General features: G+C 43.0%; 1 protein-coding gene across 5 annotated transcripts in view; it reads left to right on the plus strand.

The window, feature by feature from the left end:
* itpr1b (inositol 1,4,5-trisphosphate receptor, type 1b) overlaps positions 1–17,287 on the plus strand; it is a 556,093-nt gene that overhangs the window by 320,046 nt on the left and 218,760 nt on the right. For 4 of the 5 annotated variants that reach the window (XR_010976943.1, XM_068051457.1, XM_068051458.1 and 1 more), the window contains one exon: positions 8,541–8,588. The exons of the other annotated variant lie outside the window; for it this stretch is intronic. Coding sequence is in view for 3 of the 4 variants with exons in the window: in XM_068051457.1 (XP_067907558.1) it covers positions 8,541–8,588 (48 nt within the window). In the remaining variant the exon portion in view is untranslated. The remainder of the gene's footprint in view (positions 1–8,540; positions 8,589–17,287) is intronic. 5 annotated transcript variants of the gene reach the window in all.

Consider the following 17,287-nt stretch of genomic DNA (forward strand, 5'->3'; position numbering starts at 1 on the left):
AATACTCCTTCCAGGTGAAGCAGCAATTTATTTGTACTTTTATTTTAGTATACTGTATTCGCTGCTCACAACATGGTCACCTCTACACTGGAAAGACCAAACGTGGATTGGGTGACTGCTTTATGCAACCCCTCCGCTCAGTCCGCAAGCATGGCCCTGATCTTCTGGTTCCTTGCCATTTCAACACACCCCCCTGCTCCCATGCCCACTTTTCTGTCCTTGGCCTGCTGCAGTGTTGCAGTGAACATCAACGCAAGCTCGAGGAACAGCACCTCATTTTCCAATTAGGCAGTCTACAGCCTTCCAGCCTCAAAACTGAGTTCAATAATTTCAGCACATGACTGGCCTTTTTCATTTTATTTTTTTAACTATGTGCCTGCCTTAAACTTGGTTTTTCATGATTGTGCTTTTGGACAGAGCTATTCATTATTCTGTCATGAACACTCTGTCCGGATTAATGCTTTCCCTTTGCCTTTGTCCCATGACATTTTTGTCTTTTAATCTCTTCTGCCCTCACCCCTATTACACATCTTCCTTTGTTCTCTTACCTCCCCACCCCTGCTTCACTTGCTTAAAACCTATTACATTTCTAACCTTTGCCAGTTCTGATGAAAGGTCACAGACCTGAAGCGGTAACTCTGCTTCTCTCTCCACAGATGCTGCCTGACCCTACTGAGTATTTCCAGCGCTTTCTGCTTTTATTTCAGATTTCCAGCATCCGCAGTATTTTGCTTTTATTTTAGAGGATGGTTGAGATGGGTGATTAGGCATAACCCAGTTTGTTTCCTCTCTTTTTTTTTTGGGAGTTCAGTCTATAGATGGTAACTATCCAGAGTATCCAGGATTCTCCAGGATCCTGCTGTACAGCAAGGCCCCATTCTCAGATAACAATACTCCTGTAAACCAGGTGCTTGTCCATTACTCAAGTGTCATATATTCAGCTACAGTGAGTATCATCTAAGCCTCTTTTTGGAGTGCAAACATACATAAACCAAGGACAAGGAAAGCATGACTGGTCCATCGAGCTTTTTCCATACTATCATGGTACAACTTGGGCACATTGTGTAGCCCCCGCTATCTGCTCCCTGGTCACCAGCTACCCAACCTCCAGGGTCAGGCTAAAAAATAAGAAAAAAATACTTTGGGAAAAGTCCTGGAAAATTCTTCCAACTCCTGAAACCAACCGGTTCTGTTCCAGATGGTCACGGGTGATTGGGAGATACTTTTCCCCCCTATACCTATATCCCCATCTATCTTTTATTGGAGTTGCGCAGCTACACTCCGACTTAACCCAGACCCCTTTTGAATACGTCCAGAAAATCTACAGTAATTGCATGAACTGGCAGCTTGTTCCATAGGTTCATGACTCTTTGCAAACAGAAATATCTCCTGATATCTAATCTAGTTCTGTGCTTACATAGCTTATGTTCATGTTTCCTGATCCTCTCCAACCTAACTAACTAAAATAGCCATCTATGTGGACCAAGTCTAATCTTTTCACTATTTTACAGCTCTCAGTCAAATCTCTTCAAAGTCTAAGCTTTTCTGGTGTTAAAAAGCCACATCTCCCAGTCCTGGTGAATAAAGGCCTTTAAAATAGGTATCAAGCCAATGTTTCTCTTCTGAACCTTTTCCAGGACACCTCCATCATTCATGTAAGGAGGCTAAAAATGGACACCGTAATCTAATTGAGGCCTAACCCAGGTTTAGAAAGGCAGTATTGTATCTTTTATTTTGTATTTAATTATCCTGGCAATATGTCCTAACACTTTATTTGCTTTTTCAGTCGACTGGTTGTGGACCTTTCGGAGGTTTTTGTACTGTAACACCCAGCTCTGTCTTTCACTCAACAGCCTTGAGCATACAACCCTGCATGGTGTATATGTGCTTGGTTTGGCCTACCCATGTGCATAACGTTACATTTATCTATATCAGATGATATCTGCCAACTTTGGGCCCATTTCCCCATTGCATTTAGATCTGCCTGTATGCTAATTTTCTCATCTGACACTTGCACAGATCTTTGTATCATTCATGTACTCCCAGGTAGTTCCCCCAAAGCCTTCATCCAGATCATTGATAAAGATGTTGAAAGGCAATGACTGGAACACTAATCACAGTGGCACTTCACCAGTAACCAGATCTTGCGCACAATCACTACTGCTAATAGCAACATTCTGTTTACAAGATTGCAACCAATTCCTTATCCAACTCAAAATCTGCCTGCTAATCTCACAGGACTCAACCTTATTAAATAGTCTATTGTGTGTGCCGACTTGTCGAAGACTTTTTGAAATTTCAAGATATGCAAGCTACCTACATCCACCAACCAAGCAATTTCCTCCAAACTTTGAACCAGGTTGGTGAGATATACACTTCTTTACCAGAAGCCATGTTGAGACTCTCTAATGACCCACAATGAGTCAAGGTGGTCTTATAGTGTATCTCTATAGGTGCCTTCTAGTGAATTGCCTGTAACTGAAGTCAAGCTAATTGGTTCAAGGTTCTGACAATACATTTTTTTAAATGAGCATCACATAGGCCTCTCTCCAGTCCACGGAAACAATCCCAGACCCCAGCAAGGGCCCTGGAGCGTTCAGCCCTCATGCCTTTGACCATGCTTAGGTGAATGCTGTCAGGGCCAGGCATCCAATCTGTTTTGAGATCCCTTATTCTACCCAGCACTATATCACCATCCACTTTGGCACTTTCAACCCTCTGATCTATCATTGCCAACTCAACATCATCTGCATTGAAGTCTGATGAAAAGTAGCTCTTTAAAATCTCTGCAATATCCTGGGGAATCCTTTAGTGGCCCAATACAGTCCTTACTGGGCTTCTGATTACTAACCTAGCTGGACCCGCAATTACTCCCATAGCTATTCTGTATCACCTTCTCCAAGTCTTTTTACCTTCTCTGGTGGCAGTTTCTGACTTCCAGTAGTCAGACGGGAATTGGATAAATACTTGAAAAGGAAAGGTTGCAGGGCTGTGAGGAAAGAGGAGGGGAGTAGGACTCACTGTGCCGTGCCAGCACTTTGAAAGAGCTACTCAATCGGCTGAATAGCTGCCTCCTATGCTGTAAGATTCTATGATCTTTCGCAGACTGTCAAGCTACAGTGTAAATATGCTTTGGAAGCAACTGAGGTCTGCTAGTTGTACAATATCTTCTATCGATTATACTGGCTTCTGAAATTTTAGTCTACAATAAACCTTCCAGATAATGCCATGAAAATTCCTTTAGATCCAAAATATCATCTTTGATCGTAAGAAATTATGAGGTAATTTGGCCAGCCAGACTTATTGCACCTACAAATCTTATGCAGTTTGCCACTTAGCACTTCTTGTGAGGGACAGACTCATAGCTACAAGTATCAAGAAGATGTTTATTGAGATTGATGGTTTTAAAAAAAGCAGTACAGAACCTCAGAAACATCCAAGCCATGATATCTAGGGGAACACTTTACCTCAAGAGTATTGCATATATTCCTTCAAGTCCCGGCAGCATTCCGTTTGCAATTCTTTTTGGGGTTCCAGCACTTCAGACACAAAATTACATAGAATCTGCAGCACAGAAGCAAGCCATTTGGCAAACTGGTCTACACTGGTATTTATGCTCCACACAAGCCTCCACCAACCACTCTTGATCAAACCCGATCAGCAAAGCCTTCCTATCCCTTTCTCCCTCATCTGCTTTCCTAGCTTTCCCTGAAATGCCATCCTGGAGTTAGGCTTAGACTGACAACCTTCTGATCCACAAGTGGAAGTGCTGCCAGTTGAGCCAAGTAGACACATTTAATTGGATCCTTTAGAAATGTGTAACTGCACTAATCCTAAAACTGCTTGAGTAGTTTCAGGGTTCAGGATGCTTTCAGTACATAATTCAGAGCCCTATTTCCAGCAAGTTTGCTAACAATGACGACTATCAAAGATTCTACATCAGCTGCCAGGTCATGGTTTGAGACATCGTTGATGTTCCATGAAGGAATGAGTTACCATTTCCGTTCCAAGGTACTTTGTATCAGTTGCTTGTCAGCTTGTCAACTTCTGTTGTTGGTTGTCTATTGTGAGTGTAAAGTGGCTGATATTTATGTATCTGTCCTGAGATAATTGTATCAAATGAGTTTCCCTATAGGGTAACAGTTCAACAGTTTCTGTTCTCATTTGCAAGCTAGAATTCCCAATAAACTAGGAGAAACCTCTGGAATCGATTCAGCAGAGGACATTCATAGAAGCACTAATTTAGACATCTCTTGACTAAATATCATCCCTCATGCTGTATCACAAGATTATAATCTATGGTACATGAAATTCATATTTCAAAAAATTAATATCTACAGCTTTTTGAATGGAAGATTCCTATCATCTTCATTGTTCAACATATACCGTCTTTTCAAACCCATTGATTGTATTCTCTTTGTATTGTGTTCATTTAAGTGTTTCTCGTTCGCTAGACATAACAAGTGACCAAGTTGCTACACTGGTGTTGAGCTGGTTGTCGCTGGAGCACAACCTGCATGTCACTCTGAATTATAGATCCCTTTATGAAAAAGAAAGACTTGCATTTATATAGCACCTTTCACTACCTCAGAACATCCCAAAGCACTTTACAGCCAATGAGGTTGTTTTGATATGTAGTCACTCTTGTAATGTAGAAACACAGCAGCCGTTTTGCACACCGCAAGCTCCCACAAACAGCAATGTAATAATGACCAGATAATCTGTTTTTGTAGTGATGTTGAGTGAAGAATATATGTTGGCCACGACACCAGGGATGTCTCTGCTGCTCTTCGAAATAATGCCATGGGATTTTTTATGTTCACCTTTAAAGGGCAGACAGGGCCTCAGTTTAATGTCTCATCTGCAAGACAGCATCTCTGACAATGCAGCATTCCCTCCGTACTGCACTGGAGTACCAGCCTACATTCTGTGCTCAGGTCTCTGGAGTGGGACTTGAACCCACAACCTTCTGACTCCGAGGCAAGAATGCTATCCCTAAGTCATGGCTGACACCAGTAGTGCCTCATCCTTCCAGTATCATTTCTCGATAAAGTGGAGTACTAAGCACAGTTATGTGAGCGCTCACGGCTGTTTGTTTGTTTCCTAATTAACCAATCAAGAGGGAACCACTGTTCTGTGTCACATTCTTTGAAAAAGCTTGAAAATCCTACACTATTCACACTGAGTATGTGATGTGTTTTGTACTAAATTGAACCTTCTGTTTGAAGCTGTGGGGTCATGTGAGCTTAAATTTCACAAATGGAAAACTGCCATCTCAATGGCTTTAGTTTCAGCACATAGTTATTGAGTTCCAGACTATGATTATCAGTCAACCATAAGGATGCAGTATGATTACATATCTCATTTCAGCCCACATCCCCAATTTTCGTAAGGAAAATTGTACCCCTGCATTATTATTCTCTCCTTTTATCTTAAATTCCCGGAAGAGTTAGAACTTGGCCATGCTGTGATATTAAGAGTGTGGTCTTGCAGTTTATAACGTTAACATAATTTTTTAAAAATAACTAAGCTATATGATTTGTGTACGGCTTTGTGAATTGAAGTTCAGGAGCCAAGAGAAATATTCCTTCAGCATTCGTTACTCTGTGGGCTAGCTTAAGAAGGCTGCTCTTAACATTTTGTGGAGCTGATAGCGTGAGAAACCCTTGGGCTCATTTATTAATTGTTACTGTCCAGATGTAAACACAAAAGAATGACTTGTGTTTTCAAAGGTCAATCTTTAACATAGGTCTCTAGACTGACTGCCTTTTGACACACTTCAGCTCACAGGTGAGAATCTGTATAGCATATCTAGTCTAGTGCTTGATAATCTCACCATTCTATGAATAATTTTCCTCTGTGAACTAAAACTACCAGCCAAACGATACTGGCAGGGCTAGTATCTGTGGGAATTTATCCTTTGCTGATGATCAACCAAACTGCTAAATATTTTGAATTTGTTTAATTTGCCTATCTCCTTTGGTAAGAAGGTCGAAGGAATAACCACATGCTTGGGTGATGAGTCCTGCCTCAACAGGGAGGGTCCCAGGAAGTATCTAATGATTTATAAAGGGACTGGTTTCATGTGTGTTGCTCTTTGCTATATAGAGGACAGCAATTTCTCAAAAACATAGAAGACCTTCTTAGGTAGCTGTACAAATAGTAAAGCTTGACTATTGGAGTTGATGTTGGGCATCCAAAAATAACTTGCTTCCCAATGATGTTGTAGCCATGTTTCCAGGATCAGCTACAATGATAGCTTTAACACCTCACTGCATCTTTTGGCATTCTGGCTGTTGTCACCAGAGTGAATTTTATGCATCAAAACTACTGTAATATAATTACATTTAATGACGTGGATTTGTGGAGTCTACGATTATCTAATCCGGATAATGTTCAGATACTGCTTCAGCTTCACTCGTCCTGTGACTTTGTCAGCAACCTTTTACTGCCTTTTGATGCACTTCAGCTCACCCATTCTGTTTGCACATTATTAGTTAGTCACATAACGTCAAGAAAAGTTGAATGTACTAACTGTCAAGCAGTCCTCTAGTCCAGATAGGGAAACATCTGCTTTGCATTAGCCTTGGATCAAGTTGTGGTCAGGTACTCATCTAGAGCCAATATGTGAAATTGTGAGTTTTTAACTCATTCTCCACCTCGTCCATTCTACTGTTTGTTTGATTCAGACTTAGAGAAAGGGAGGAAAAACACATCTGTACAAGTGAGCAGCAAAGACCCAACTTGCAAGCTCTCCACACTAGTATGTAGCACGTGATACAGGAGACCAATAGTTGCTGATCACAATAATTTGTTGTGGATGTTTTCTTTAGAGCAGGGAAGGTTGAGGGGAGATTTAATTGAGGTGCACAACATTGAGAGGTTTTGATGATTCCTTATTTATTCTATTTCCACTGGCAGCCAGATCGATAACAGGAGGACAGAGATTGAATATAAGTAACAAAAGAACCGGAGGTAGAGATGATGAGAATTTGTTTTTACACAGTGAGTTGTTATGATCTGGCATAAACTGCCTGAAAGGGCCATGGTAGCAGATTCAATTGTGACTTTCATAAGGGACTTGAATGCATATTCAAATGAAAAATTTGCAGGGCTATGTGGAAAGAGCTGGGGAGGGGATGGAATAGCATGTCTCATTCAAAGGATCAGCACAAGCATGATGGACAGATTGGTCTCCTTCTGTACTGTAAGATTCTATCCTGAAGCAGGTGTACAGAGTCCAAAGATTATGGATTGAATTCTAAAATCCATTGAAAATGTGGAAAAGGTGAGTCGAGGTTAGTGATATATCGGTTAGATGAATCTTACAGAATTTTGTTTTGTTCAAAACAGTACTTTATCTGTTCCTCCAATTTCATGTATAAAAATATAACTTGTATGGCTTTATTTTAACAAAGAAAATGTAAACTTGAATGGAAATCTACCGTGTCAATGATTGGAAGAGTCCTGTGCATCCCTGAGCAGTTCCAATATGATGAGGCCTATAAGTTTGGCCTGGGAGCCAACCCAGAGCTGGCAAGCCCCAGAAATGCTCAGTTACAGAAAATTCAGCCCAAAGAAAAATTGGTATCATCGTGAATGTAGAACATTTCTCAAAGAAATTTGAATAGGTTTGACTTTTTTTTCCCCCCCTTCAGTAGCAGGCAAGTTGTTGATTTATATAGGGATATCCTGATTTGTGCTTCTCAGTTTTGATGATGCATTTTAGGGATGGTGTGTTTGACTTCTTTATAGAGTACTGCAGTTGAATTCCATTGTATGGTATACGTTTGTCATATCTTACCTCAGTTATTTGCTCCATCAATGCCTGAAGTTAGAATAGCCTCTGAAAGGGCCGTGAAAGAAATTTTAAGCGTGTCTCAGATGTTGTAGCTAGCAGTCCTTTATCCAGGACCCTGCAGAGGTCATTCTGACTTCTTTTGCCATGAATAAAGCAAATCATAGAGTTATTCAGCTCAGAGGTGAGGGAGTTGGGGCGACTTCCTGACATCACAATGCAGGCTAACTTCCTTCAGCTAAAGCTAACTCGACGCAGGATTGATGCTGGAACCTGTTGGGAGTTTGGTTCACCTAACCTCCTCTTGGGCTTGAACAATAGACCCATGAGATTACATAGGTGGAGGGAGGACTAAAATTGAATGTATATGGTGGTCTGCTTTGCTAAAAACTGCATTCTGCTTGTTTCTGCTATCTTGCATGCATTTCACTTGTACACCTCCCCCATCGCAAAGAGAGTATCCCTTTCTTTTCTTAGTTTATATATGTCAAGAAATTTGTACAAATTGTATAAACTGTCCACAAGCAATTAAATATTTTTGTCAAAGTATATAATTGAAACAAAATGTTGCTGCTCAATCATTTTGATAAGATTATTGCAGAAGGGATACTGTTCGGAATTGCATGCAGCAAGTAGTATCTAACTCTTGTTTGGCAGTGGTGTGAGGAATTAGATCTCAGATGTTAATTAACACAATCTTGAAAAGAAAATCTTGTTTTCTGCATGTCCATCTTTCTGCCAGGAGCTTGATCAAAACCTGCCACAGAAACAACTGGAAGATCAAAAACGGGTATGTAAACCTGCATATGCACACCTGGAAATCTGGGATGGGCGGAAATCTCCGCACCGGTTTTGGAAATGAACAATTTTATAAGCATGAAATCAGCTTTATTATAGATTACAGTAATGGACTGTCTGCTTTGAAAGATAATAGATATGATCTATGACAATACATGCTTAATAAGATTACAATTTTTCAATGTGAAAAATCACAGCAAAGTGCCTAAAGCAGGATCAAGTCTTGTGTGTGAAACATTCCGAAAGGGAATCATATTCCCAAAATACTTATTTTCCAGACACAATTATAACAAATAACTGCAGTTAATTGGTGTCTGACTCTTCAGTCCTTGAGGGCTTGGCAGATGTTGCGATTTGATGCTTCGATTTAAAGAAGATTACCGATTGGTTACGTGTGAACATGCAAATCAATACTTTTGCATGTACCATTGAACAGAAATATGTGACCCTTTTAGTAAATGCAATTCACTGACACAATCCTAACCTTGTCTGTGTTTACAGAATGATTCAGTTTGTGCATTTCATTGGGAAGGAGGGAGGGAGGGGTGAGACTTGGATTATGGTCATGCAGCACATCCTATGTAGGAGGAATACAATGACGAGTTATTGTCTCAAACTTGCTACAAATTTTAGACTCAAATGTGATGCAGATGATTGAAGCTTTTTTTCAAGGATTTAGCATAATTTACAAAGGTGAAGTTTACAGGAACTGAATAGATAACTAAAAAAATACAGTAGATTGTGGACATTAGTTTGAGCCAGCAACAGTTTGGAAAAGGCTACTTTATGATTGTTTAATATACACATATAAGATATGTTTTATGCTATGACTTGCAATTTCTTTTAAACAGCAGTGGGTCTCAAAAAAAGCTGCAGAAATTCAAACAGCTGAGCAGAATTCTGATGCAAATGATGACATACTGGCACAATTTTCTTTTTAGCTCCCACATTCTGTTGATATCTTGCACAGTTTTGCAGTTTCCCTTTCACCAAACAGTATCTTATTTTAAAAAAAAAGTCTCAAACTCCCAAGTTAAAACAACATTATCTTATTGAATTTGACTCTATTCTTTAGTATTTTGGAGTGAAGTAGTGCAAAGTCAAAGAAATGATTAAAATGTCACAGCGGGACTGGTATTTAAGGGTGGAGGCTGATCTGTTTCAGTTTTGTGGATTGGAGGACATGGAAGATGTTGCTCAGTTAATATATTCATTACATTTAACCCTTTGGCATGTAAACAGCAGTGGAATCACACTGATAATGAAGCATTTTTGGTGTCCAGATCTCATTCGAAATAGAACTCTCAATTTCCCTTCTATCTTATTGGCTACTGGAGGCTTTCTGGCTCAATGAATGGTGAAAGTATTGTAAACTCTTGGTGGCTCACCAGGTGCAACTTGTTACATTTGGGTAATTATATTGGAGTATGTATATATTAGGAATTTTCATTTGCTGTACGTCAAGCGAAGTAGGTTGCTAAACATGCACTACTGTTAAAATTCCGCTAAAAATGTGCTACTGGGTTTATTGTTGGACTGTGGATTTTTGAAAAATATGTTTTGGCAGGAAAACAAAAAATTTGCTGTTAAGTGTGTTGGGATTAACAGCAGCTTAACAGCAGCCTAAACGTATGTTAAAGCTGAGGAATGATTGTCTGCTTTGTAATTTACTTTTGAGGTTAATATATTGGTGACTTCACAACATTTGCAGTGTTGTCTCCCTCTCTGATCTCCCTGTATCTAATTCAGTTTGTTTTTTTTAAAAATGTGCTTAGAGCTCCTGGGTAAGTATTTGAAGTTCAAGACTGCGGTGCACCTTCTAGAATGAAATCAAAATGTATACGCATATTCAAATATATATGATTTTTTTTTTAATTCTGTGATTAGACATTTATCCTTCTGTTCCTTTCTCTAGCAGTGTTTTCTAATCTGTGCAGCAGGACCACAAAGTTACAGCCATTTATTTTGCAGATTACAGAAAACCTCTTTAGTATTGTTACAACCCGGTGAGAAAGAGGTCTCGTGTTCCCTTTCAGCCTTCACCTGGTCTTACCGTAACAGGGTTTAATTTTAAACAGTATTTTTAGCTCCCCCTTGGTGAATCCTTGTTCACCGCTTTCCAATTATAAGGCAAATAAACCAGCACAAACAGCTTTTCTTAGGTTTAAAGAAGAAAAGTTGAAATTTATTAAACTTAAATTTAAACTCTAATTCGGTTGATGCCTACGGGATACACGGCATGCCCCACGCTAGCATGCATACGCGAAACATGCAAATAGAGACGGAAAAGAGCAGAAGAAAAATAAATGGAAAGGTTTGAGGCAACATCTGAAGAGTTGTTGTTAAGGTTCTTTAAGCTCACTGTGGAGTCATTGATTGTCGGTAGATCTTGCTTTTCTTTGGGGTCCAGTATTCTCCTTTAAACCTTGTTCACTATAGGAGACTTTTCTCTCTCGGGGTTCATGTGGATTCAGAGGCTTGTGAGAAAAAGATGGGAGCAGACAGGAGAGATCTTCTCAATCCATGACCAAACAGTCTTTGAGTTCAAACTCTCTGTGGCCAGTTCAAAAGAAAACCCTGGAACAGCCAGTTAGTCATGTGACCAGCTGGCCTAACCAGACCTGTCCCTTGTGGATTGTATCTTCCTTAGCCGGCCCCTGGAATGCGCTTCCTCATCTTCGATATCTGTTAGTATGTAAATGTCTTTTTCCAGCCACGGTTGATCTGTTTAACAAGTCATTTCCTCACTCCAACAACAGTTAAAAATCAATGTTTATGATGACATTAATGTGCCTCATTCTTGGCAGGTTGGGGCCTAGCATGACACCTCCATACCCAGTGGAATGAAATGCGATTTGAGAAAAGTGCATTTCATTAAAAGGGTTGAGAAAATTTAAGATACAGAAAACAAAACCATTCACAAATCCTAAAACATATTAAAACTGCCCCTCCGCCCCTTTTTGGTATCTCAGTAAACATGTTCTTTTTTGGAGAAGTTTCTCTTCTGTTTGCCCATTTCCATGACTACCTCAGGTCTTTGTTCCTGCTGAGGTAATTTTTTTTTCAGTAGAGTCAGTAGTGTGTGGGTCTATCCTGAACTGTCCTTCAGTGCTTTGCTGAGTCATGCAAAGGCTTTTGATTTTGGGGGATGGGTGGTTCTCTTTAGTTCTGACTGTGGGGGAGGATACTTTGCTAATCTTCCCTTTGTCCCAGAGGACACTGCTGCCTGCAGGTATTTATGCACACTCGACTACACATCCCTGTAGCATGTCGACTAGGTGAGGCATCGCCCTCACTGTTTCTCTGTCCCTAGAGGTCTCTCTTTGTCTCTCTAGGTTCCTGTAAAATTCTGTTAGCGACTCTGGTGGGGTGCGTCTAGAGTCTGCATTTACATAGGAGGATGTGGGGTCTAACTTTTCACATTTTTTGGGGTTGGCTGACTGGACAGTCGGGGGTTTTCATCCAGGATTCCTCCCAGACTTCCTTTAACCTGCCCTCTTGGTCACTTTTTCCCCTTCTCTTTCTAAACTTTTGCCAGCCTTGTGCCTGCCTTTGTTCTCGGCAGGGGTCCCTTACAGTTCACCAGCCCTCTGCTGGAGGATCCTTCTAACACCAGTACAGGGCTTAGGGATGCAGGTTTCACTAGGTTGGGGTTTCCGCTCAACCTGGCACATGTGGCAGCTCCTGCAGTACTCCAACACATCTTTGTGGAGTTTTGGCCAGTTAAACTGCTGTCTTATGTAGGCTTTAGTCTTTCCTCTACCGGCATGCACAGCCACTGTAGTCTCGTGGGCCTTTCTTAATATTTCTCTCCGCTACCTCTGTGGCACCGCTAACTGGTTAACTATTATCCACTCCTTGCTCTCAGGTCTGTGAGGAGAACTCCATTTCCTCATCAGTACCTCATTCTTTAAATTGTAGCAATCAGGGACTCCCTCTGCTTCACTTTCAGACTGGGCAGCCTGTGCTAACTCTCTCTATACTAGGTTGGCTCGCTGAGCCTCAACAAGGGAAAATCCATTTAATTCATTCCCTGAGTCTCCTAACTTTCCAAAGAAAGTCTCAGACAGAAGGACCTGCTCATCTGTCTGTAGTGCCAATTCAGCCTCCTCTGGGGGAGCTGGTTTGATCATGGCCTGATCCACTACACATTCAGGAAACTGCAAAAGTCCTGCCATTGCCTTGTCTCTCTGACCTCCTACGGTCTTTCTTTCATGACTGGGGGGGCTACCACCTTCACCCCCGCCAGATCATTAACAAGGAGCATTACCAACCCCGTCCATAGGCAAACTAAGGACAATCCATACCGTCAACGGTCCCGAAACTAGGTCCCGCTCCAGTGCACCTGGTGTACATGTAAAGGCATACACTGCCCTCCAATACCGTTCACCACCATTCTGGTGTTCACTGCACTCTCTAGGGGAAAGGTCGGGCCATGTCCCAGTAAAACGGATCTAGTGGCCCCTGTGTCCCTGAGAATTACTATGGGCTTGCTTGCCCTGCTCGAGGGGTGTGACGTTACTTTCCCTTCAGACACAAAACCCTGATAACCCTCAGGGTTATCATTAAATGTTCCTGCACTTGCAGTAGTAAGCTTCCTGGGTTACACTCTTACTGCAGTTAAAGACACATCTTGTTCTGCTGAGCTTTCCATCAGGTTCACTTCACTGAGTGGGTGTGCCCTGATTTAACCCTACAGGTTTTCCCTTTAGTTTTCAGAAGTCAGCTTTTAAATACCCTGCTTTATTACAATGGAAGCACACAGGTCTCCAGGTCTCACTCTTGCTCACAGCACCTTTCTTTTTGGCTAGCGGAGGGCCCCTTGTGTCTTCTGCTTTCCTTTCTCTCCCAGGGCTGCCTGGGTGGAGATCACCTTCCCACTCTCTGTCCCTTATGAATTTGTTGGGGTGACTAGGAAAGGTTCTTCCCAGGGAAACCGACTTATAAATTAAAGCAAACTCATCGGCTAGAACGGCCACTTGCCGGGCTCTCTGAACCCGCTGCTCCTCTACACATGTCTTTATGGAGAGTGGGAGAGAGTTTTTAAATTAAGCTAAATTTGAATTAAAATCAAGAACTACTTTTGGGCGGCGCAGTGGTTAGCACCACAGCCTCACAGCTTCAGCGACCCGGGTTCCGTTTTGGGTACTGCCTGTGCCGAGTTTGCAAGTTCTCCCTGTGTCTGCGTGGGTTTTCGCCGGGTGCTCCGGTTTCCTCCCATAGCCAAAAACTTGCAGGTTAATCGGTAAATTGGCCATTGTAAATTGCCCCTAGTGTAAGTAGGTGGTAGGAGAATGGTGGGGATGTGCTAGAGAATGTGGGGTTAATGTATGATTAGTATAAATGGGTTGTTGTTGTCGGCACAGACTCGTTGGGCCGAAGGGCCTGTTTCAGTGCTGTATCTCTAAATAATGAATAAATAAATACTTCCCTGAGATTCTCATAGCTGAGCTGTACTTGAAGAGCCTTCAGCCACTGGTCAAAAGCCAGCGGCTTGCATACTTTCAAACTCCAGATAAATTTAATCAACTTGCTTCTTGAGGATTCTAAACCTTAGGTGATAGGCTTCAGGTACTAATTCATATGCCCGGAGGATAGCACTTTTTGTCAGTTCATAATTTGATTAACTCGCATCTGGCAACATGGAATAAACCTCATGGGCTTTTCCAGTTAGCTTGCTTTGTAGTAAAAGAGGCCAGGTTTCAGCTGGCCAATTTAGCTGAAACAAAAACAAGAAATGCTGGATTCACTCAGCAGGTCTGGCAGCATCTGTGGAAAGAGAAGCAGAGTTAACGTTTCGGGTCAGTGACCCTTCTTCGGAACTGACAAATATTAGAAAAGTCACAGATTATAAACAAGTGAGGTGGGGGTTGGGCAAGAGATAACAAAGGAGAAGGTGCAGATTGGACCAGGCCACATAGCTGACCAAAAGGTCACGGAGCAAAGGCAAACAATATGTTAATGGTGTGTTGAAAGACAAAGCATTAGTACAGATTAGGTGTGAATATACTGAATATTGAACATCAGCAAGTGCAAACCTGAAGAAAAACAACCTGAAAAAAACAGTGGGTAAGCAAACTGAACAAACTAAGATGAAATGAAATAAATGCAAAAAAAGAATGTAAAAAGGAATGCAAAAAAAAAGGAAGAAAAAATAACTAAAAATGACGAAAAATGAAAGTAAAGTGGGGGGCTGTCATGCTCTGAAATTATTGAACTCAATGTTCAGTCCGGCAGGCTGTAGTGTGCCTAATCGGTAGATGAGATGCTGTTCCTCGAGCTTGCGTTGATGTTCACTGGAACACTGCAGCAATCCCAGGACAGAGATGTGAGCATGAGAGCAGGGGGGAGTGTTGAAATGGCAAGCAACCGGAAGCTCAGGGTCCTGCTTGCGGACTGAGCGGAGATGTTCCGCAAAGCGGTCACCCAGTCTGCGCTTGGTCTCCCCAATGTAGAGGAGACCACACTGTGAGCAGCGAATACAGTATACTACATTGAAAGAAGTACAAGTAAATCGCTGCTTCACCTGAAAGGAGTGTTTGGGGCCTGGGATAGTGAGGAGAGAGGAGGTAAATGGGCAGGTATTACACCTCCTGCGATTGCAAGGGAAGGTGCCCTGGGACGGGGACGAGGTGGTTGGGGTAATGGAGGAGTGGACCAGGGTGTCGCGGAGGGAACGATCCCTTCGGAATGCTGACAGGGGAAGGGAGGGGAAGATGCGACTGGTAGTGGCATCACGCTGGAGGTGGCGAAAATGGCGGAGGATGATCCTTTGGATATGGAGGCTGGTGGGATGAAAAGTGAGGACAAGGGGAACTCTGTCACGGTTCTGGGAGGGAGGGGAAGGGGTGAGGGTAGAGGTGCGGGGAATGGGTCGGACACGGTTGAGGGCCCTGTCAACCACAGTGGGGGGAAATCCTCGGTTGAGGAAAAAGGAGGTCATATCAGAAGCACCGTCATGGAAGGTAGCATCATCAGAGCAGATGCGTCGGAGACGGAGAAACTGGGAGAATGGAATGGAGTCCTTACAGGAGGTAGGGTGTGAAGAAGTGTAGTCGAGGTAGCTGTGGGAGTCAGTGGGCTTATAATGGATATTGGTAGACAACCTATCCCCAGAGATGGAGACAGAGAAGTCGAGGAAGGGAAGTGTCAGAGATGGACCATGTAAAGGTGAGAGAAGGGTGGAAATTGGAAGCAAAGTTGATAAAGTTTTCTAGTTCGGGGCGGGAGCAGGAAACGGCACCGATACAGTCATCAATGTACCAGAAAAAGAGTTGGGGGAGGGGGCCTGAGTAGGACTGGAATAAAGAATGCTCGACATATCCCACAAAAAGACAGGCATAACTAGGACCCATGCGGGTACCCATAGCGACACGTTTTACTTGAAGGAAATGCATGGAGTTGAAGGAGAAGTTGTTCAATGTGAGAACAAGTTCAGCCAGGCGGAGGAGGGTGTTGGTGGATGGGGACTGGTTGGGCCTCTGTTCCAGGAAGAAGCGGAGAGCCCTCAAACCATCCTGGTGGGGGATGGAGGTGTAGAGCGATTGGACGTCCATAGTGAAGAGGAGGCAGTTGGGACCAGGAAACTGGAAATTGTCAAAATGACGTAGGGCGTCAGAAGAGTCACGGATGTAGGTGGGAAGAGACTGGACCAGCGGAGAAAAGATAGAGTCTAGATAGGAAGAAATAAGTTCAGTTGGGCAGGAGCAGGCTGACACAATGGGTCTGCCGGGACAGTCCCGTTTGTGGATTTTGGGAAGGAGGTAGAAGCGGGCTGTCCGGGGTTGCGGGACTATGAGGTTGGAAGCTGTAGAGGGAAGATCTCCGAGGAGATGAGGTCAGTGACAGTCCTTTGGACGGTGGCTTGATGTTCGGTGGTGGGGTCATGGTCCAGAGGGAGGTAGGAAGAGGTGTCTGTGAGATGGCGTTGAGCTTCTGCAAGGTAGAGGTCGGTACGCCATACAACAACAGCACCACCCTTGTCTGCAGGTTTGATGACCATGTCGGGGTTAGACCTGAGAGAACGGAGTGCCTCAAGTTCAGAGGGGGACAGGTTAGAGTGAGTGAGGGGGGCAGAGAAATTGAGACGACCAATGTCTCGCCGACAGTTTTCAATGAAGAGATCAAGAGCGGGTAAGAGGCCAGGGTGAGGGGTCCAGGTAGAGGGAGAATGCTGGAGGCGGGTGAATGGGTCTGCTGGTCGGGGGGAGGACTCCTGGTCGAAGAAGTGAGCCCGGAGGCGGAGGCGACGGAAGAAGAGCTCAACGTCATGCCGAGCGCGAAATTCATTGAGGTGGGGGCGAAAGGGGATAAAACTGAGACCTTTGCTGAGTACAGAACGCTCAGCATCAGAGAGGGGGAGGTCAGAGGGTATAGTGAATACACGGCAAGGGGTCAGATCAGAAGGGGTGGGGTCAGAGGGAAGTGAAGCGGAAGGAGGATCTGGAGGGGCATTAGTCCCCATCAGCTGCTGGAGCTTGCGTTCCTTAACACCTGAAAGGAAGAAAAAAAGTTTTTTGTTAATGTGTCGGATGAGACGTAAGATGAGATGAAACTGCGGAGTAGAACAGATTTGAGATAAGGTGAGACGGTGCTGCTGGAGAGAGAGGTCCAGTGTGTGCATGTGGCAGCGCATAGCACTGAGTGTGGATCTCAGGATGCGGCGAGAGTGGCAGTCCGAGGAACGTTGTA

This window comes from Heterodontus francisci, chromosome 19, assembly GCF_036365525.1.
Source record: "Heterodontus francisci isolate sHetFra1 chromosome 19, sHetFra1.hap1, whole genome shotgun sequence".
In the NCBI taxonomy this organism is placed as follows: Eukaryota; Metazoa; Chordata; class Chondrichthyes; order Heterodontiformes; family Heterodontidae; genus Heterodontus; species Heterodontus francisci.